This window comes from Nannobrachium achirus (assembly GCF_963921795.1).
Source record: "Nannobrachium achirus genome assembly, chromosome: 9".
NCBI lineage: Eukaryota > Metazoa > Chordata > Actinopteri > Myctophiformes > Myctophidae > Nannobrachium > Nannobrachium achirus.
In genome coordinates this window covers 43825255-43845567 of record NC_137818.1, presented here as the reverse complement: position 1 = coordinate 43845567, position 20313 = coordinate 43825255, and the positions used below count along the sequence as shown (strand labels likewise).

General features: G+C 43.0%; 1 protein-coding gene across 1 annotated transcript; it reads right to left on the bottom strand.

The window, feature by feature from the left end:
* Positions 1-1946: 1946 nt before the first annotated feature.
* myt1a (myelin transcription factor 1a) lies at positions 1947-19042 on the bottom strand (the record flags this gene model as incomplete). Its single annotated transcript, XM_080732796.1, has 24 exons — positions 1947-2090; positions 3482-3625; positions 3967-4070; positions 4322-4413; positions 5198-5419; positions 5860-5943; positions 6602-6664; positions 7649-7717; positions 8048-8110; positions 8411-8565; positions 8999-9214; positions 9795-10006; positions 10452-10669; positions 11264-11383; positions 11771-11861; positions 11970-12089; positions 12393-13182; positions 13270-13706; positions 13855-14090; positions 14606-14674; positions 14783-14825; positions 14957-15011; positions 15475-15563; positions 19018-19042. The coding sequence occupies 24 exons, from the start codon at positions 19040-19042 to the stop codon at positions 1947-1949; spliced, it is 3861 nt and encodes a 1286-aa protein (XP_080588922.1).
* Between the last annotated feature and the right edge of the window lie 1271 nt (positions 19043-20313).

Genomic DNA, 20313 nt, shown 5'->3' with positions numbered 1-20313 from the left:
GTAAAAAATCAACTATTTACTTCATATAGAGATGTAATATTACAGTTACAGAGACTGATTGCTCCATAAAGTGAAAAAACTGTTTATGCTGCACTGACATGAGGATTTAATTCAGAATGCTGTAAGAAAGTCTGCAACCACACTACAGTGGGCCTATCTATTGTAGCCTACCATCAGAATATGTTATTTTTATTTGTCATGAATATTGGAGCTTTATTTAGCCAGACTATGCAGAAGGCTGGAGTTCTGTTTATAGTGAAACATTTAATCTCCTGTGGGCTCAATGTTTAATAATTCATAAATGTGGCCATGATTAGGCCATCATTTGTGGAAAAAAAGAAAGAAACCCTGGAAATGCTGGTGTCAATTGAGCAAAATGTGAGAGGAGATTTATTTTGTTGTACTGTTTCTGAGAAAAATAGAGTGACAAACTTGGATTCCTAATTCCTGGCAGCTCAAGTTATGAACTTTTAAATGCCTGAAAATGTAGGTAAGTCAAAGTAGAGTTAAATATACAAATCAGAGAACCAGATTACCGTACAAGGTCACTATGGGTTTTCCTTTATTTCAAGAGCAACTTAAAGACTAAACCATCATACACAGCCATCATTAACACATAGACAATACAAAATAAATATACACCATCACTTTGTTCTTCATCACCAAATAAATATTAAATATATACAGCATAAAATTATTCCCAGTTCATCGCAGACATCTCAAAATAGATTGTAAAAATAAAAAGTAAAGAAATCATATAAACAAAAGGGGAAAAAAGAAAAAAAGAAAAGAAAAAAATCTTTAGAAAATTATCAAAAATTGTCAGTTACAAAATATTTGCACATAAAAAGATCCTCATATTTCAAATAAATAATAAGATATATAAAACAATTTATAGTTGATATCTTAAAATATTTCCTCTTTATTCAACAGCACAGAGGAAACAAATCCCTTCTCCTGTTTTGCTGTTTAAAAACCTCTTTAAGTAGCATCTTGTTTGTAAATAATAATAAGAAAGGTCAATAAATAGATCATGATAAATAAATAGGCCAAAAAGAGAAATAATTAAATAAAAAAAACATTACAACAGACAATGAATAAATAACATATTAAATAACGAACATTTTGTTTTTTTCCCAAATGGCTCAAATAGTTACACATCAATATTAAGAATGTTTCTACAAACTAGTTCTGGAAGTGCAACACCACTATGCTCATATATACTAAAGACATTACTGGATGGAGATGGAATACCTTCACTAGCTAAGTTTCCGGTCAGCTCGGCTATACGAGTCATTATACTGCATTCTAAGATTGTTTTGTACCCATATCAAGGCCTAATTTATACTTCGATAATCAGTTATTTGCGGCGGGCGACACCTTGGTGTAGCGAAGTACAAATTAGGCTTCGGTGGCGCGTTGGTGCGTGTACCTGTAGACAGACGCGCTCACCTCAACACAGTTATCACTCCGGCGTGCTTGCCTTGTGCATTGCCAGATTAAATATTCACCCATACTGTACTCACACCTGTTCACAGTCATATCATCATCAAAGCAACATGCAAAGAGGGAACAAAGGTGAGGGAAAAAAGACAATGATTTTTGTTCCGAAATAATAATAATAATCAAGTATTCAAAGCGCTGGGGGGTGGGGGGTTGAATAAGGATGAATATAGGTGGAGTATAGTGAGTGGGCATTTCACTCCACAGCTTCTCGCCTCTTCTATTTCCTCTGCTGTTCTCTCCATTCCCTTCCTACTGCTATAGAACAGTGATTCTCAACCTCTATCAATTTAAGGACCCCCAGTTTGATACAGTGTTTTAAATCTCTGAGTTACAGACCCATACGCGTCCATTTGGTTCCTATTACTATAAATCATTTAGTTGGGGACCCCTAGGACCTCTGGGAGTCCCCGGACCCCACGTTGAGAACCACTGCTGGACACTCACACTTCGATGCCTTTGACGGCCTGGTTGATTGACTCCAGCAGAGCGCGGTTCTCTGGGTTCTGATAGCAGTCTTTGTTGGTGAACATGTGGGTCAGTGTGTCCACGTAGCTGTCAAAGTTCTGCTCCGACATGGGCTCCTGCTGAGAAGACGACAAAGGAACAATTTCTTTAATATCAATACCAATACCACTACTGCTATTACAACTATTATGTGTGTCTGTGTGGAGTGGCGTCAATTCAGAAAAAGCTAAGGTATGGCAACATGACTGATGTGCGCAAGACACCAGTCATGTTGCCATACCTTAGCAACAGGCATGATACATTTATTTTAAGAAGTACATTCTATTTTTTCCCCCGTTTCTACGGTTTCTTGGGCTGGATATGACAGCCTGGAATGGTTGTTCAATTGCAGCTAAACTTGGCATGTTAAACGTGCCACAAATAACAATAATGCATTGCACCTGTGCAGCTGACCTGGGGAACCTGGGAATATACCATTCTGTCAAGATGGGGAGAATACAAGTGTGGAGAATATAATTATAATACCTTGTTAAAGTGACCATTTTGTTAAATGTTGCATTTGTAGTTATTTTACTGTAATTTAACAACATAATAACCAGTACAGATAGACAAAGAGACATTCATGGGTTTATATTTAAAAGTAACTTTTATTTACCCCCCTGGACCCAGGGTATGGCAGCTGCATACCCCTGCCATACCCAATTAACGCCCCTGTCTGTGTGTGTGCGTGCATGCGTGCCCGCCTGCCTGCCCGCCCCACTATTAGTCCGATAAAATTAAGGCAGAGGTTGGACAAAATTGTGTTATTTAGTTTTTCAACTGATTCTGTTAGGAAATTAGGTCTACTAGCCAGGATAAAAAATCTACCATGATCTGCTCACTGCAAATACCCACAGTGGCCAAATGAAGTTGGGCTCCCATCGACTTTCTATACAGGAGGAAAATACCCAGAAAAAAATCTGCTTTAAGTAGGATGTGAGGGGTCTAACTAGGGGTTTGTCATGATGCTGAATCCATTGCAAGCATTTGTTTTGCACAAAAAACATTCATTGGCCCCAGAAAACGCCAACAAAAGATGATTTTTTTGATGACTCATTACTTTTCATCACTAAACCATCATTTTCTGGGGCCATTTTTACCCCAAGGAATGTTTTTTGTGCAAAACAAATGCTTGCAATGGATTCAGCATCATGACAAACCCCTAGTTAGACCCCTCACATCGTACTTAAAGCTGATTTTTTTTCTGGGTATTTTCCTCCTGTATAGAAAGTTGATGGGAGACCAATTTGATTTGGCCACTGTGGGTATTTGCAGTGAGCAGATCATGGTAGATTTTTTATCCTGGCTAGTAGACCTAATTTCCTAACAGAATCAGTTGAAAAACTAAATAATACAATTTTGTCCAACCTGAGTGTATTTTTTCCCTAGATTTACTAGACTATATGCACATATTCCTTTGTGTGTGTTTATGTCTACCTGTGTTGGCAGTAGGTACTGAATTGTAACTCACCATGGAGGGCAGACGGATGTTGGCCAGACTGCGGATTAGAGCCTGGCTCAAACCAGACAGCTCCACGAACAAGGCCTCATTCCTCTCCTCAATCTGCTTGTTCTCCTCTTCCATGCTCTTCAGATTCTTTTCCATGGATGAGATCTGGAGCCCAAGCACACAAACCAGTGAGTAAGCAGCCAGCCATGTTAATATGTGGCAATTAAACACAGTGAGGAAGAAAGGAAAGAATTCACCCATTACTAATGATGAGACATGAGACAGATTTGTTTTCATTGAAGACTTTTTTTAAGACTTTTTGTTTTGTTTTTTATAGCCTATATAAGATAGACCTGGCTAATAAAAACGAACATTCTCCCTTGAGAATATGTAAAATCCAACTAAGTGGGCACCAGTGTTAATTTAATTCTTAAAGTGGGTCCATTTGGACCTGTACGTTTTTCTGAAATAAATGAACACAGTTCAGAGTTCAGTTGTTGACTCACCTGGGTGTGCAGGTTCATCATATCAGACTCCATCTCACAGTTGGACTCGCTGAGGTCGTTGATCTCCTTGTTGAGCTGCTTGATGTCCTCATCATTGTCCAGAACTGAACAAGAACCAGTTAACAAGTTAGAGAACAGACATTACTGAAGTCACCAACCAATCCTCCCTCATGACTAATAAGTCTCACACTGAGATAAGAGTGCAATTATTCAAATGATTTACAACGTGGTAATCAACATGTTCTGATTTCCATCAACACTAGCCTGTATAATGGTTATTAATTTTTCTTATCTATCTGGTGACGTATCCTATCATCTTGATTCGAGTGGATACACAGTGATTTCAGTCTCTTACCATCACTAGCCCGGAATTTCGCTGTAATGTACTCGTCTCCGGGGAGCTTGACTCTCTTCTTGTTGGCTGATGTTCTGGGACAACCTGAAAGACTGGTAGAGAAAGAAAGAGAGAACATGTATCAGGCCCACATTCAAACAGTATTTGCCAAAATGCATATCGCCTTCTCTCCGTTCTGAGCCCTTGCTTGGATGTGTCGTGGTCCAATACAACACATTATGCAAAACATAATTATGCTAAACTGAATGTGCAAAGTGAATAACTAACACTGAGACACTCACAAGTCACTGTGTGGTAAAACCCTCAGTGTTATCCATTTTTAACACTCGGGGTTCTACTGTTTACACATAACATATAGACAATGGCCGGGAAGCAGCATCCTCAAGTTTGAATTAGGCCAGTGGTTATCAAACTTGGGTTCCCCAAATTATTTTGTGGGGATGATTAGCTTAATGTCATTTTTTTCTCACTCAATGGTAAACAAACCAACACACAGTATAAGTGTATACATGGTATCTGCACATTTCTACAGTAAAGTGACAATTTAAGGACTTTCAAGAAAGACCGTTTTAATACCAAACTGGCCAAACAATTATTAAGTAAGCAAGAGGCGAACATTTAAAAATAGCCGATCTACATGCTCACAACGCCTCGCGTTTTGCGAGGCGTTGTGAGCATGTAGATCTGCTATTTTCACAATATTTATCTGTGGAACTGAGTCACATTAAATGTAATACCTACAATTCCAAGTGTTTGTTAGGGTGGGGGTCCCCAGTTCATAGATGTTTATTTTGGTGGTCACAGCTTAAAAAGGTTTGAGAAACCCCTGAATTAGCCTATACAGTAGTTCTATTATTGCTGGGCTGAAGGTGGTACCTGCGGTGTGTGAGGAAGCTTCCGTTGGCGTGGCCTGAGCCGTCACAGCCTGGCGTGGGACAGACAGGCCCCTCCGTCTTGAAGGCCTTCCAGGAGAAAGGCGTGCCGTTCAGAAGGCCCTCCTTCTGCCTGCGGGCAGCCAGTGGACAGCCGTAGGCACTTCGGTGGGTGGCGTACTTCCCGCTGATGTGGCCCAGGCTGTCGCAGCCTGGCACCGGGCACCTGGAGAAGACACACAAGAAAAGAGTGAAGCTATTAAAGCAAGCAATGATCTTCGTAATAGAAACATAGACAAGCAGCTGGGTTGTATGGGAATGTATGTGTGTCTGCACATGTCTGTGTCTGTGTGTATACGTATGTGTGTGTGTTTGTGGCGAATGTTTTCCCAAATGTGAATTTCATAGGCTTACAGTTAGTGTTGGGGTATGGAGATATGGAATGTAAGTCAATGCAATGTCCCCAAAAGTAAACGTGTTTGTGTGCATGCGTGTGCGTGTGCGTGTGTGTGTGCGTGTGTGTGCGTGTGCGCGTGTGTGTGTGTGTGTGTGTGTGTGTGTGTGTGTGTGCGCGCGCGCGCGCATGTACATGCATTTGTGTGTGCGCGCGTCCATGTGTGTACGTGTGTCCTTTGAGGTTATACATGTTCTTACAAGAGTGCTGACCTCAGCAGTTCAGAGTCTTCTTTGTCATCCTTGCAGGGAGTAGTTTTGATCCCTCCCTTCTTTGCTCGTGGACATCCAGAAAGACTGCCATTGAGAAACACAAAGCAATGTTAGCGACGACTTAATCTCTCAAGAACAGATTCTCTGATGCTACGCAAATGAAAGGGAACAAAACAGAGGGCACTGTTTTTCCCTTTTATTTGATGATGGCTAGCCAGATTGGAGACGACTAGACCTAGCAAGTTAGAAGTACTTAGTATTAGCAGTACTAGTAGTATATGGTAGCCTGGAAAATGTTCTGACATCAGAAAATATACTGCTAACAACAGAAAATCACTGTGAATGTTAAAATTATACGAGTAAATTGTTAGCACTTGATATGATTCTGGGCGTTCCTCAATATAGTTTATCGGATTTTTTAAATTACTGGACTGTGCAGATTCGAATTTACAGTAGAATCGTTAGTGTTCAAAATCCATTTGTAACATGTGCAAGAGTGTGCAAAACTGGTCCATTTGATTACATTTGTACACTGTACTTTGATTAAATTGACACTGAGATTTCTTTTGTGCATTGTTCTTAAAGGATATAGAGATTTCTTTTATAACCTTTAAGATCTTCATGAAAGCAAAGAACAACATTACATCCACAGTATTTGAAACATTTAAAGCTTTCCCACAGCTGTTAGTGGTTAGTACAGAATGGTTAGATGTGACAGGTGACAGACTTGTGGTGTGCCTACCTTCTGTGCGAGGCGTAGTTCCCGGTGATGTGACCGGAACCATCACAGCCTGGGGTCGGACACCTAGGACAACAATTCGAAAAACACACCTTATAAGTACATGATATAAGATGCAGTAGGTAGCTCTATATATACCTGTGCATCTTCTATGATTTTTCTTTTCCTTCTAAACCAGTTCTAAGTTCTAACCCACCAAAGCATACACTAACACAAACAAACAAATGGAAGTAGTCCATTGTAGTGATGATGTTTTTGAGAGATTTTACTGTCCACAGACACGCACCACAACCCATGTCTATGTCCCTATTTAGACCCAGGCATTGACACTAAGGCTTACCCACCTGCCCCCGGCAGGTAAATAAAACTTTGGGGCAGGTGGAGTTTACTTTCAGGTTGCCCGACTGGGCAAGTGCTTGTTTGAGCGAGGACAGAACCGTCTATAAACACAACACGAGAGAGACCTGAACGTGGCCAGAGTGCTCTATCTTCTGGTCTGTGGAGTGTCAAATAAGAGCACTGTCTACCTATAATGTGCTGTTTTCACTGTTGCTACACTTAAAAATATAAAATAGGTGTGAACCCATAGTCATATTCAATCATAGCTATGTATGTATTTGGATAAAAATGTAAGTATGACATGTTTTATCGCACAGCCCCAGGAAGTAAAACAAAATAAGTGTTAAATTGAATGGTAATTCAAATTTTACCTATCATTTCATAATGGACGATTCGATTTACTTTTCGGGCATGTGGGCATGACCTTTGGGCAAGTAGAACATGACCTGTACTTGCCCGACAGGCAAGTAAGTGCCTCTGAGACCTTAGTGTCAACCCCTGTAGACCCCTTTAAATGTGCACAATTTAGAGGTAGGAAGCAGCCCTCAGTCCTTGAATAACTGTATTAAACAGTACATAAATCAAAGCCATTTAGTAATCCAGACAAAGGTAGGACAAATAAAGGGGAAGGGGAGACAGAAGAGCTGTAGTTAATCTGCCCAGCAGGGGGCAGTGTACTGTAAGGGGAAATAGGAAGATGAAGACACATACTTAAGTTCAGCAGTGTGGGCAGCCATGAGAGTCCGAAGTGATTTGTCAGCAAGAGGACAGCCAGACAGACTACAAGATATAGAGAAGAAGAGCAGATTGAAAAGGAAAGAAAGAAGAGAATCAAGGAGGGAGAAAAGAAGGAGACAGAGACAGAGAGAGAGAGAGAGAGAAGGAAAGATTGAATATTAGATTAGATTAGATTAGAATTTTACTATTAATCCAAGATTAATAGTAAACACAGAAGAAGGCAGCATCAGTGCTGGAATTAAATTATTTTTGTGTTCCGATTTGCATAACAGTTGCCATGCAAACAAAGAAAAGCACTAGAGAACAATGAATGGCAGTTACAGTTCAGAGGTAGATCCAGATCATTTCAATAAATCTTTTAATATACAATACCTGCGATGGGATGCGTAGTTGCCTGTGATGTGTCCGCTGCCATCACAGCCTGGTGTGGGACATCTGGAAAAAAGACATTTATGAGATTAACATACATCCCCAGTGAATCATCCAAACATTGTTCCTTTTTTTTGAGCATCCCTTGACTCTAATACATTGACACGAAGCGGTTTAGTGAATTTACCATAAGAATGTAAATTGTATAACTTTGATTCACCGATGAACACAAAATGAGGTAAAAACTAAACAAAACACAAAATGTATAAAATCCCAAATGATTTCTCAGCTGTATTGCAACCCAATAAGTTTGGAAGGCAACTATGATATATCAGGCACGATCCAGCCATGCAACTTGTGACTTACATAATAATCTCTTTCTTGCAGTCTTTGGACTGGAACTTGACCTTGAAGCTGCTGGTGGTGACCTCACCAGGGTACTTCCTGTCCTCTAGGTTGTCCTGAGCTGGATCCTCATCTTCCGCATCAGATGACGTGTAGAAGGGGATTGTATACTCCATCTGGGGAACCAAAGAAGCACATTTTTTTACCCATCCCTCCACCCTGCCTTTGTTCGTTCTTTTCTTAACCCAAGCAGGGACGTGCAGAGAATGTTAGAGAGGCAGGGGCTGACATTTCTAAAAGGGCCTTTTTGGTGAAAATATCGAAAATAGCCGACCTCTTGGAGGTCGGCTATTTTCTATGCTTGGTTTCTACACAGAGAGGACAATTCTTTCAACATAAGATGCTGCTTTCAAGTTCAGGAGAGTTTGGACAAGGCAATTCTCGTGAATACAGCCTTCAGCTATGGCATGGAAAGAGGGAATTTGCATTGCTTTCACCATAGTAAAAACTACATTCATGGTCTGGATAGGGCACTTTTTTACAGACGGATAAAAGGCCTGAACCCAAGCAAAGATACATTTCTTACAATATAGTTGAATTGATGTTTACCTCATCCGGGTCTTCGTCCTTGGCGCCGCTGGGCTTGGTGAAGTCCAGGGGCCCCTCCCACTCTACCGGGGCGTGGCCCTGAAAAGATGTTCCTGAGATGTGCTGAGAGGAGGTGGAGGAGGATGACGACGTCTCCGGAGACTGCATGCCCTCTTGCTTAGTCCTCTTCATGCTCAGGTCTAAGGTGCCGTTCTCGTCCACTTCGATGTCTGATTCCTGCTGCTGCAATCAACACAATAGGTTCATGTGTCAATGTAATATGTCTTACTATAAAGTCATACCTTAAAGGCAGTGGTTCTCAATAATTTGGGGACCCAGGGCGGTCGCCAAATTATTTTGGGAGGTCCCCAGATGATTAACTTAATGTGCAACATTGCTTTCTCACTCAACAGTAAACAAACCAACATAACGTTTAAGTGTATAGAGGGTATATGCACATTTCTAAAGTGACAAATTAAACATTGGCCAAATTGTCAAATATTAGAGGCAGAAATTTTGAAAATAGCCGATCTACATGCTCACAATGCCTCGCAACGCAAGGCGTTGTGAGCATGTAGATCTGATATTTTCGCAATAGAACCGTGTATACATATAATGCCTCAACTCTTAGTGCTCATCAGGGTGGGGGGTCCCCAGTTAAAATATGATTATTTCGGGGGTCACGGCCTGAAAAGGTTGAGAACCACTGCCTTAAAGGTAGAAATTTAAAGGCGTCAAATACACTCTGCATTGGCACTTAAAGTCTGCCAAGCTAGCTGGCTGTACTCCATGCTATGCTACTGGCTAGACCTTTTACCTTGGTGCTGGGTTCTCTTTGCGTGGTGCTAAGGTTCTCAGGTCTTTCCCAGCAGCGTGTGGACAGGTTGAGGATTGCGGTGGCAGCCATGTGAGCCGCCTCGGCATCGTGGCTGTAGTCGTAACCACTAGAGGATGAGGTGGACGAGCTGCTTTTCGCGTAACCCCCAGACAGACTGTGGCTGGGGGACGAGGCCTTTGGGAATGGTTTGGCTAGAGTGGTCAACAAGAACGAGAGAGCAGAAGGGACAGACTTTCATCAGATGATACTTCGCGAAAGATGCTTTAACTTGAATTATTATTATTATTTGTTAATCATGAAATGGGTGTTTATTTCAGTATCATGGCGTGGGGCAGACCTCCATTCAGAAACACCCCCACTTAGAAACATCCCCATTCAGAAACACCCCCACTGAGGTTAGGGTTAAGGTTAGGTTTAGGTGACACCTTCATTTAGAATAATGGAAGTCAATCTTCTGAATGGCAATGTTTCTGAATGGAGAATGGTGATGGCATAATTTCTTTAAAGACGCATTCATCCAATGTCCCACTAAAGGAAGTGTAGCTCCGTAATTACATGCTAATTATACACAGTAAAACCCACACTGTTACTTTAAATGCCAAATGAGCTGTGAATCACTGTATGCCGGATTCTTACATTTGAAGGCTTTGGGTGAGGTTTCACTGGTGCTGGGTGTCTTTGGAACAAGCATGCGCTTGCCAAACACCTGGACGTCAAAGCTTGCATAGTCAAAGGACACCTTGGAGTACTTCTCCAGTTCCTTGGCCAGGTTGGCACGTGGTGTAGCTGGCACCATGTTGGGCCCGTAGCTGCCATACTGGGGAATCTCCAACTGCTTCACAAAACACATTGGCCTGGAGAGAAAGAGAGAGAAAGATGTTCTGTATTCTTCATGCTATTGGAAACTGGAACTGAATTGAATTGAAAGTAAAAGGTAGGCAGGGAATTTGATGTTTTCACACTAAAAAGAGTATTCTCTTCAGTACCTGCCTCAAAGACATTGAATAAGGCACTCAAACTAGTTACCCTTGAAAAAGAAAAGCTAGGGTTCAAGTGGCACATGGCAGCAAAGAAAAACGGATTCAAGCATGATACAAGAGGTTTAATGAGGGCAAGCACTGTTGAGTGAAGCACCATTTTTAAAATCTAATTTGAAAGTGAATTATCGCTGTCAGGCAAACCTTGCATGTTCAAAACGGTTGTCAAGATCTGGGAAAAAAACCTGAGTTCTAATCGATCCAATGTTATTATTTAGTCAAAAGCTCTTGTAAATACTTTTCATTGGTTAAATATTTATAAAAGCCACAAACACACTTAACAACTTTTACTGTCTTTGCTACTTTTGGTGTGACACTTTAGTATGATGAATTAGGGCTTTAATTGACAAAAACAACCACTGAGTATCTTTATCAATATAATAATTGTAAAAATAATAATAACTGTCTCACCTGAGCACTCGGTCAGAGTTGCCACTAGGGGGCTCGCCGGCTGATGATTGAGGGAGAACCTGCTTGTTGTCATAGGTTTTGTTCAGTTTGGCTGCTGCTGCAATGGGACAGCCTGACAGACTGACAGGACACAAGAGACATAAATATATGCATGTCACCTTCAATTAATGAATCAAATTATGTGTTTCATAGTTCTTTGATTGGTGGGATGTGTGTGTGCGTGCATGCAAGGAAGATTTGCCCTGTCTGTTAACCTAGGGTTAGGGTATCTCCTTTGGCGTAGATGTTTGAGTTCCCGTGTGGAGACTCAGGTTTGAATCCAAGTGGGAACGAAAACATCCTTGAATGTGTGTTTGATTTAATCTGGGTTTGTTTCTATATTCATAATGTTGCACATTCAAGACAACTACCTCATCTTTCTCTTCTTCCTTGTCACTCTTCACTGATCTAATACAGTAAGTACATCCAGCTACAGTACAGCTACATCCCTTGGGAATGTTGACTCACCTGCGGTGTGTGTTTCGGTTACTGTTGACATGGCCTTGCCCCGTGCATCCAGGAGTAGGACACTTCAACACGTTCTCATGCATGGCCAAGACTAGAGAGAGATAGATAGGGAGAGAGAGAGACACAAGGGGGTGGTGAGATTGTTTGACATCTCTGTTAAGTTGGTTCATGTACTTTGTGAGTCAGGTGTGACACTCACTCTCAGGTGGGATTCGATCTTTGTGAGGACATCCAGAGAGACTCCGGTGGTGGGGGTACAGTCCAGTCACGTGACCTGTCCCATCACAGCCTGGTGTCGGGCACTTGATTTCTTTCCTCTCTGGATAAAGAAGGGCAAAGCTTTAGACTGCAACCGGTATACTGTAATGTTCTTGACGGCATGGTGTGAGCATCATGCCGCTGTGTGAAAATAACATTGGTATTAGCTCTGCTAGTGCAGTTTTATACAAAGTGTATTAGTTTTGTTGTCTCCGGCCTGGTGGAGACAACCAATCCCCACTAACCATGATGCATTGTGTGCTGACATCATGGTTAGTGGAAAAGCTGACATAATTAATGGCAATGGATTTGTCTAAAATACAATAAGGCAATTTAATGAATGCTTAACAAATGAGCGCCCAACCTTTGCTGTAGTGTCCGCTGCGGCGTGAGACCGTGATGCCATCGACGGTCTTGCTGGAAGGCCTCTCGCTGGGACTGTGGTAGTGCTGGTAGTCGGGGGAGAGGCGCACGTCGTGCGGCTCCCTCACCTCCTCCGCCTTCATGGCGATGGCCTGCTCCAGCAGCCCCAGGTTCCCCCGCGTCATGTCCCAGTCCTCCGAGTCGTCCGTCACCCCGGAGCCCTCTGAGACACGATCCTGCTCTTCCCCGTCCTCCTCCTCTTCTTCATCGTCGTCCTCCTCCTCAGAGTGGACCTCTATAACCACCGTGGCGGGAGAGGCTTTGTTCGAGTCCCGATCTTCCTCCTCGTCCTCCTCGTCCTCTTCCTCAACCACCTCGCCCACTTCCTTTTCCTGCCTCTCCTGTTCCTCCGCAACCTCCTCCTCCTCTTCTTCCTCTTCCTCCTCTTCCTCCACCTCCTCCTCTTCCTCCTCTTCCTCGGTCATCGGAGTGCTGAGTCTTTCTTCCCTGAGTGACGCCTCGGCCTCGGATCCCTGAGTGGGAGGACTGGCGGTGAAAAGAGTGTCGATCTCTTGGTGGGCCTCCTTCTCTTCTTCTTCTTCTTCCTCCTCTTCCTCTTCTTCTTCTTCTTCCTCCTCCTCCTCCTCCTCCTCCTCCTCTTCCTCCTGCTCTGTCCTCCTCTCTCCCTCCAGTGCCTCTTTAGCCGGAAGGCTGTTGTAATCCCCACTCGAGTACTGGTGATCGGAGTTCTCCTGGCTACTCACGTGCTGTCTCTCTACTTCTGCTTTGTCCTCGATTGTATCCTTTTCCTCTACCTCCTCTATTTCCTCCTCCTCCTCCCTGTCCTCCTCCTCCTCCCTCTCCTCCTCCTCCTCTACCTCCTGCTGTGCCACCTCTTTCACCTCCTCTACTTCGGTTTCCTCCGCCACCACAACATTGTCCAGCACTCCGTCCAACCGTCTGTCCGACGTTGCGTCTGACAATCCGTCCGAGGTTCCGTCCAGTGGTCCCTCCTCGGTGGCCGACTCCTCTTCCTCCGGCTCCATGTCTTTTACAGTAGCCTCCTCCTGGACATCGGTGAACTGCGGCTCAGTAACCGCCTCCACCGCCTCCACCGCCTCCAGCGTCTCTGTCCTCTGGGTCTCCGCCTCCGGTTCTGTGTCCTCTGGGATCTCAGCCCCTGTGGGGTCAGGCTGGGAGGCGTTGCTTTCAGTCTTCTCCACCTCTTCCTCGCTGTTGTGTTCGGCAGCATCTGCGGTGGACTCCTGGGATGACGATGGTTCCGTTTCTTTTGTCTCCTCTGATGAACAGTCCGCTAAGGATTCAGAATGCAATTAGCTGGTTAGTGACAAACAACAGTGCCACATCATCCCCCTCACCGCTCTAACGGAAGAAAATGGCATATGAATCACATTTTTGCATTTGTACTAATACGCCTCCTTCACTCAGTGTCCTTCACTCACCTTTTTCTGACTCGTGCACGCTTTTCACTTGGTTCTTTTTCTTGTCCTTTATTTCCTCTTCCACTTCTTCTTCCTCCTTTTGCTCGGCCTCACTACCGCCATCACTGTCTGCGTTGAAGACCTCATCCATGGCTAGTTTAAGAGGCTGGCTCCTGCTCCTCTTTGGGGAAGGCTGGTTTTCCTCCGCCTCTGCCTGCTCCAGTTTCCTCTTCTTCACAATAGGACATCCCAGTACACTGAGGAAGGAAGAAACACATATTGACTTTGAGTTGTCTCCCCCTTAAACCTGGCCCCCCTTTCTAATATCTTTCAGATTTCCTCACTCTTCTTGACCCCTTATCTTAACCATGTGACACCTAGTATCACTATTCTGGTCATAATAGGTGAACATTCAGTGAAAAATATACAAACAATTGTGAAGAAGAGATTTGGTATAGAGGTAAAAAGGGAGGGGTCAATTACAGACCCCTATGCAACTCCGGGCAACTATGTAGGATTGTCGTGGTTATGATATAAATCTCATTTTCCAATATGTAATCTTCTGGGATCATGACAACTTTAACCAAGCTTTATGGCTCTTATCCTTTAACTTCTCATTTTTGGCTACTTGTGTTGATGTTACTGAGAACTATAAACATACTCTCAGATTGCTCTTTTAATGGTGTGGCGCTACAGGAGTCTAGCCGTTCTATGAGACGGTCGGTCTGTGTGTTGTTGTGTATCTGCGTGTGTGGGGTGCTGAGAGTCCTACCTTCTGTGACGCGAGTATCTTCCACTGACGTGACCTTTACCATTGCATCCAGGAGTGGGGCAGCTGTTACTGGACACAAAAGGGGGAAGGTAAATGTCAATGTTTTTCACCCAATGTTCTCCATCCATACATGCTTGAGAAATATTGTCAAGCTTTATCCATATGTTTATCACTCACCTTAACTCTTTATTTATTTCTTGCCCCACCAATTCTAAAGCAGCTGTGGGAGCTGTGGCAAAAAAAAGGGGTCAACGTCATTAAACGGAGAACTAATGATCGCCATCAATATCAGTTTACATTGTATCACATGATGTTGTTGTGTTATCCTTTTAGCATAGCAGAACCAATCACCTCGCATGCCTTTGGAGCGAGTCCGCGTTCGTGTTTCAGCTGCGTCTTGACTCATCTGCACAACACAGGGAACACACAGGGCTTAATTACACAAACGACTGTTCACGTCTTCCACAGAGTTTGTCCACTGTAAAATCTTCTATGTTAATTTAACTCTGAGAGTGTATAAATGTATGCAAATGTTAGGTTACATTTGTATGCTCTCTGAGTTACAGATTATACACAACCAGTGGATTGGGGTACAGTGAAGAATGTATCTTGTACAACATCCAATAGGCCTGTCGCCAGGATGCTGCCTGGTAACACAATGGTGGAATATTCCACGAAAAAGATGATTGGGTCACTTGAGCCAAAGATCTGGCCAATAACAGCTCCTCTACAGACAACAATGTGGTTGTGTTTACTCGTATTTCCAAAATCAAATTCAAATCAAATCTAGACCTTCCATGTTCGCATAGGAGAGGAGAGAGAGAGAGAGAGAGAGAGAGAGAGAGAGAGAGAGAGAGAGAGACTCTTACTTTGATTCGATGGCTCCTCTTCAACCAGCTGCTGACTGTGTCACCCTTGGTCCACCTCTGGTTCAGCAGCTGACCTCTGAACTCATTTTCTGTTTGATGAGAAAAGGATATTAGCCTTCTAGGTATCAATCAGGGCTACTCATCATTGGAACATACACAAGCGCACTCACTCATGCACTCATGCGCGCGCACGCACGCACGCACGCACGCACGCACGCGCACACACACACACACACACACACACACACACACACACACACACACACACACACACACACACACACACACACACACACACACCAGTTTGTGTGTTACAAGTGTTAACTTCATAGTTAGAATTTTATATTAATGTAAACATTCATAGGCTTCCTGTAAAATCAACCCTACATGCTGTGAGCTTCCAAAACATCATAGATCAATCAACTTAGAACATGTTGAACTGAATGTGACCTATCAGCAACTATTATTATCCTTTTCTTTTTTTTCTTTCTTCTTTTTCTTCACTTTAATACAACATAATTTCTCATTTGCTTTGTTCCTGACACATATTCATGCAAACAAGTGAATGAACCCTCTCACATCCCTATTCTGAGGAGAACTTTAGCCAAAAATAGCAGATCTACAAGCTCTCAACGCCTCGCTGCAGATCGGCTATTTTTGGCAAATAGGTTTGGTGGAGAGGTTAATAAAATAAAAAATAAAATCAGACCAGTGAAAGGTCAAATTTAACATACTGATGACAATGCTGTCAAATAAGTCGATGACAATCTGCAACACAATCTCATATAGATATATGTAGTGGGGGGTCCCTGCTTTATCTCCCTCTCAGCTAAGGGGTCCTTGGCCTGAAAACGTTGAAGACCTTTGGTGTAGAGAGTGACAGGGCATGATGAGAGGTGAGACAAATGTCACTCAGTCCATCCATATCGCATTTTCGCGAGTTTCAGTGGACTTTCTATAAAGTAGCCTACCATGCAAGAATATTGGTGGTCCAATGAAAACAATATCCCAATTTTCAATCAACATTCCTTTAGAGGATGTAGCCCAAAACCCGTCTACAACTTGAACAGGATTATTTGCGTAAAAGTAGACGACGTGATCAGTCTGATCCAAGTCCAACAATATAAAGTATACAGTGCAAAACGCAGCGCAAAATGTAGGCTTGGCTTCGAGGCCTAAAGCTCCTACAAATAAACAGGACAAGGCCCTTCTCTTTTTCCTATAAGCAAGCATTACTATGAACGACTATCCGTCCAATGAGCTGCTAGGACGACGCCAGAATGGACTTCTGATCCCTTTTACATAAGAGGCGCTACTGTAGTTTAGCCATCATCCGGCGACCATCGTTAAAGAATGTAGCGGTTGTACACATTAATCTATCATCTAGCCATCATATATGATTAAATGCTCCGACTGCTTTTGTGAGACTTATGAAAACACCGGCCGTCCATTGTAGAAACCAACACAATGCTCACCGGAGGAAAAAGAAAACCGTGCCAAAACGTTTGAAAAACAGACCTCAGGAAAAGAATAGGAATTGTATGAAATGTCCTTTTAAGTAATTAAAAAAATATATAAAAGACGATTAACTGTCTATTGTAACAAATTATTTAACTGGGCTCTTTTTTTTAAGTAAGATGGGCCCGATCATATCGGAACTTCTGCTGAGCGTTAGTATAAAGGCTGCACGTATAGCCTACCTCCTCCATTGACCGTTAAAGAATAATCCCCGGTAAAGCGTTATTCCGGCTCTTTACGAACGATGCACGGCCCCACACGTCAAAGTCGGGACGGTATAAATGTACACCGGCACCTCAAAAAAACGAACGCGACCCCATTTGCCTTTGTCAAAGAGAAATATTACCTTACCTTTCGTTCACAGACTATTGTTCACCCCTCCCCCAATGATGTGACATCACCAGAACAAACCAACCTCACCATATCAAGGGGCAGGGCTCGCTTGTCATTTTTGACAGTAGTTAATTCCTACCATCACCAAGCCACCACCAAGCCACTAAAAATCGGTTCCAAACGTGACAGCAGAACGGACATTGTCTGCTTCAGCACCAGGGACAGTGTCTGGGGCCGAGCGACACTTTCAGGACCATGGACAGCGGCCTGGCTCTACTGCGCTCCTGCAGGACAAGACTGGTCCATGTCCACAGAACACTTGACTTGACTAAAACTATTAATACTAATTATAATGCAACTATACATTCGCCTCATACATTTAGCAAGAACATATTGCAAACGGAAAAGGGGTTTGATTGAAAAATGAAACAATGGATATTAACCACGACAACCCCATAGCATCGATATTCTGGGGGGAACATTGGCCTAAAACAGCCAATCTAGAAGGTTAATCTAAGTGGTTAATCTAATTAGCCACGTTTGCACAATGCTAGGACCTAAAACAATGTCAATTGTCTTCAAAATATGACAACCAAGGACTTACAGTAAAAAATCAACACGGAATCAATAAAACAATCGATTGCCAACATTATCTCTAGCCTACTGCCTCTAATAGGCCTATATATTTGTCAATAACCACGGAGGTTAGGCTATAATTAAATAACACATTTATTTATTTTAATCATTTTAAAAGTAATAATTATATCCATATGGACCCAAGTTAGCCCAGTAAAATGTGCTGTGCCCTGCCCATCCCATTTTGTAAACTAATATTATGTTTTACCATGTTATTAAATCCATAATAATCTATAGGCAACACTGGTCAAAGTGTATGAAGGCCTATGTATGTGTGTGACATAAACTTTAAAGGGGCACCGGGTCGTTTTGCATATTTAAAGAGCCCTCTACACTTGGCCGGCGACCAGCTGGAGCTCATGTTTTTCATCCCAGTCCCTCACTGGTGCAGATGGATGTGGTCTGTATAAATATTACATAGGCTGCGAGAAGGCACTCAGGACTGCACATAAACAGATGGACCCGTCTGACAGACACCCCACACCCCCCTCCCTCCCTCCCTCCCTCCCTTCCTCCCTCCCTTCCTCTTGGCACAAAACTTTTTAATATTCCTGAACCCTGACGTCCACTGCGCTGAGAGCCACTAATCCCTGCAGACACAAAACTTTCCTTTGTCTAAAAACAAACTGTCTGGGCCACAAGCTACGATTAAAAACAGAACACGTCGGATTCAGTTTAGGATAAGTGAATTTACATTTCACTTTTTACATTCGACTTTTTGAAAGTCGTCCATTTAGATTTAGGTAAACGAACTAACATAATGTAGACAGACCTCAACTCATACATTTAAAATATTTTGCCTCCTGTTCAGTTATTAATGCGTTACAACGTCACATATAGGCTCAACATGGATACAAATCGCCTCACAACTTTCAAAATAGGCAACACAAGTGTAGACCTATATCAAACAAATACATCTCGCTGAAAAGAAATCAAACCGAAACCACAGACAACAGGGTACCAGATGCTCTTCTGATAACAGCTGTCCCCCGCGAGTTCAGTTAGTAGGCTGACCGAGAAAAAAATAATTAAATAGTTAAATGAAATAACACTTACCCAAGAAGGTTTTACAGAGCTTCATGTTTGCGGTGGGTGGGTTTTCCTCTCTCAGCACACACCGCTTCTAAATCCGAATCTAAAACTGTGGCAACTTGAGGGAAACTTTTGAAGGAAAACTTCTCACTGGGCAGAGGGAGGGGAGGGGGGTGGGGGTGTGCGGGGAACAGCTGCTGTGGATTCCAACCAATCGGATGCCGCCGCTTTTGTTCCTGTCTCCGAAAGCAGCCAATGGGGGGCGGCGTACGCTGTCAGCCATCCAAAACAATGGCCATTGAAAATGAGCACAAAGAAGTGGCGGTGCGGAGTCCCCCAGGCAGCACGTCACCGAGGAACAAGTCCAACTTTTCGCTCGGTGTCTTAAGTTCTATCTATAGACTAGAGCACTGGTTCTCAAACTTTTTTCACTTCAAGGACCCCCAAATTGACACTTATTAGCCCGTGGACCCCCCATTTGAAAAGATAATTAAGCCAAGGACCCCCATAATGTTTTACTTCTAACAGTGATTCTCAATTCTCAACCATTTTAATGTCAAGAACCCCCAGTTTGACATGCATTATAGGGCTACAGACCGCCATGTAATGGCAGACTATCTCTGGGACCTGAATTTGTATTGTAATCAATGTTAATTAAATTCTCTAAGCTGATAGGGCTACTTATAAGGTTCAATTTGGTTCCTAACTACTATCATTTAGCTGGGGACCCCCTGGAACTCCCTGGGGGTCCCCGGACGGTCCCCACTTTGAGAACGACTGTTCTAGAATCTAGAAGTTATCACCCCTTCAAGTTGGACACTGCACGGTTTTCAGAATAATCTGAATCTCATCAGTGTCTCTCACTCCCACGCACTCCCACTCATATCCCATCATCGGCAACAATATAAGCTGAGTAGGCCTAGTTTATAACATAATGTCACGTTTTGTTGTATTATTTTTGTTTGGGGTCGTTCGAGAAGACAGCTGGTGCGGCTTATTTCTTCTTCTGCACTCAATGAGCCTAAACAAAAAATATTTGTGCTTATTTGTGAGGTGCTGAAATCTTTGTGTGTTTTTAGTTTTTGTCTTCCTGAGTCCATCTTCCCTGCAATCCCTGGTCTGCAATCTATAAGTGGTACTTACAAAGTTTGTGAAGAGAGGGCAGCATATGTTCTGATTTAATACTCGCTCTCACTCTACCAGCCGGGACTGGGGTGCCCCTGTATACCCGGATGACAGATGGCAGTGCAGATAATGATGACTGCAGCACCCCCCCTCCCTCGCCCCCCCCCCCCCCCCCCCCCCCCCCCCCCCCCGGCC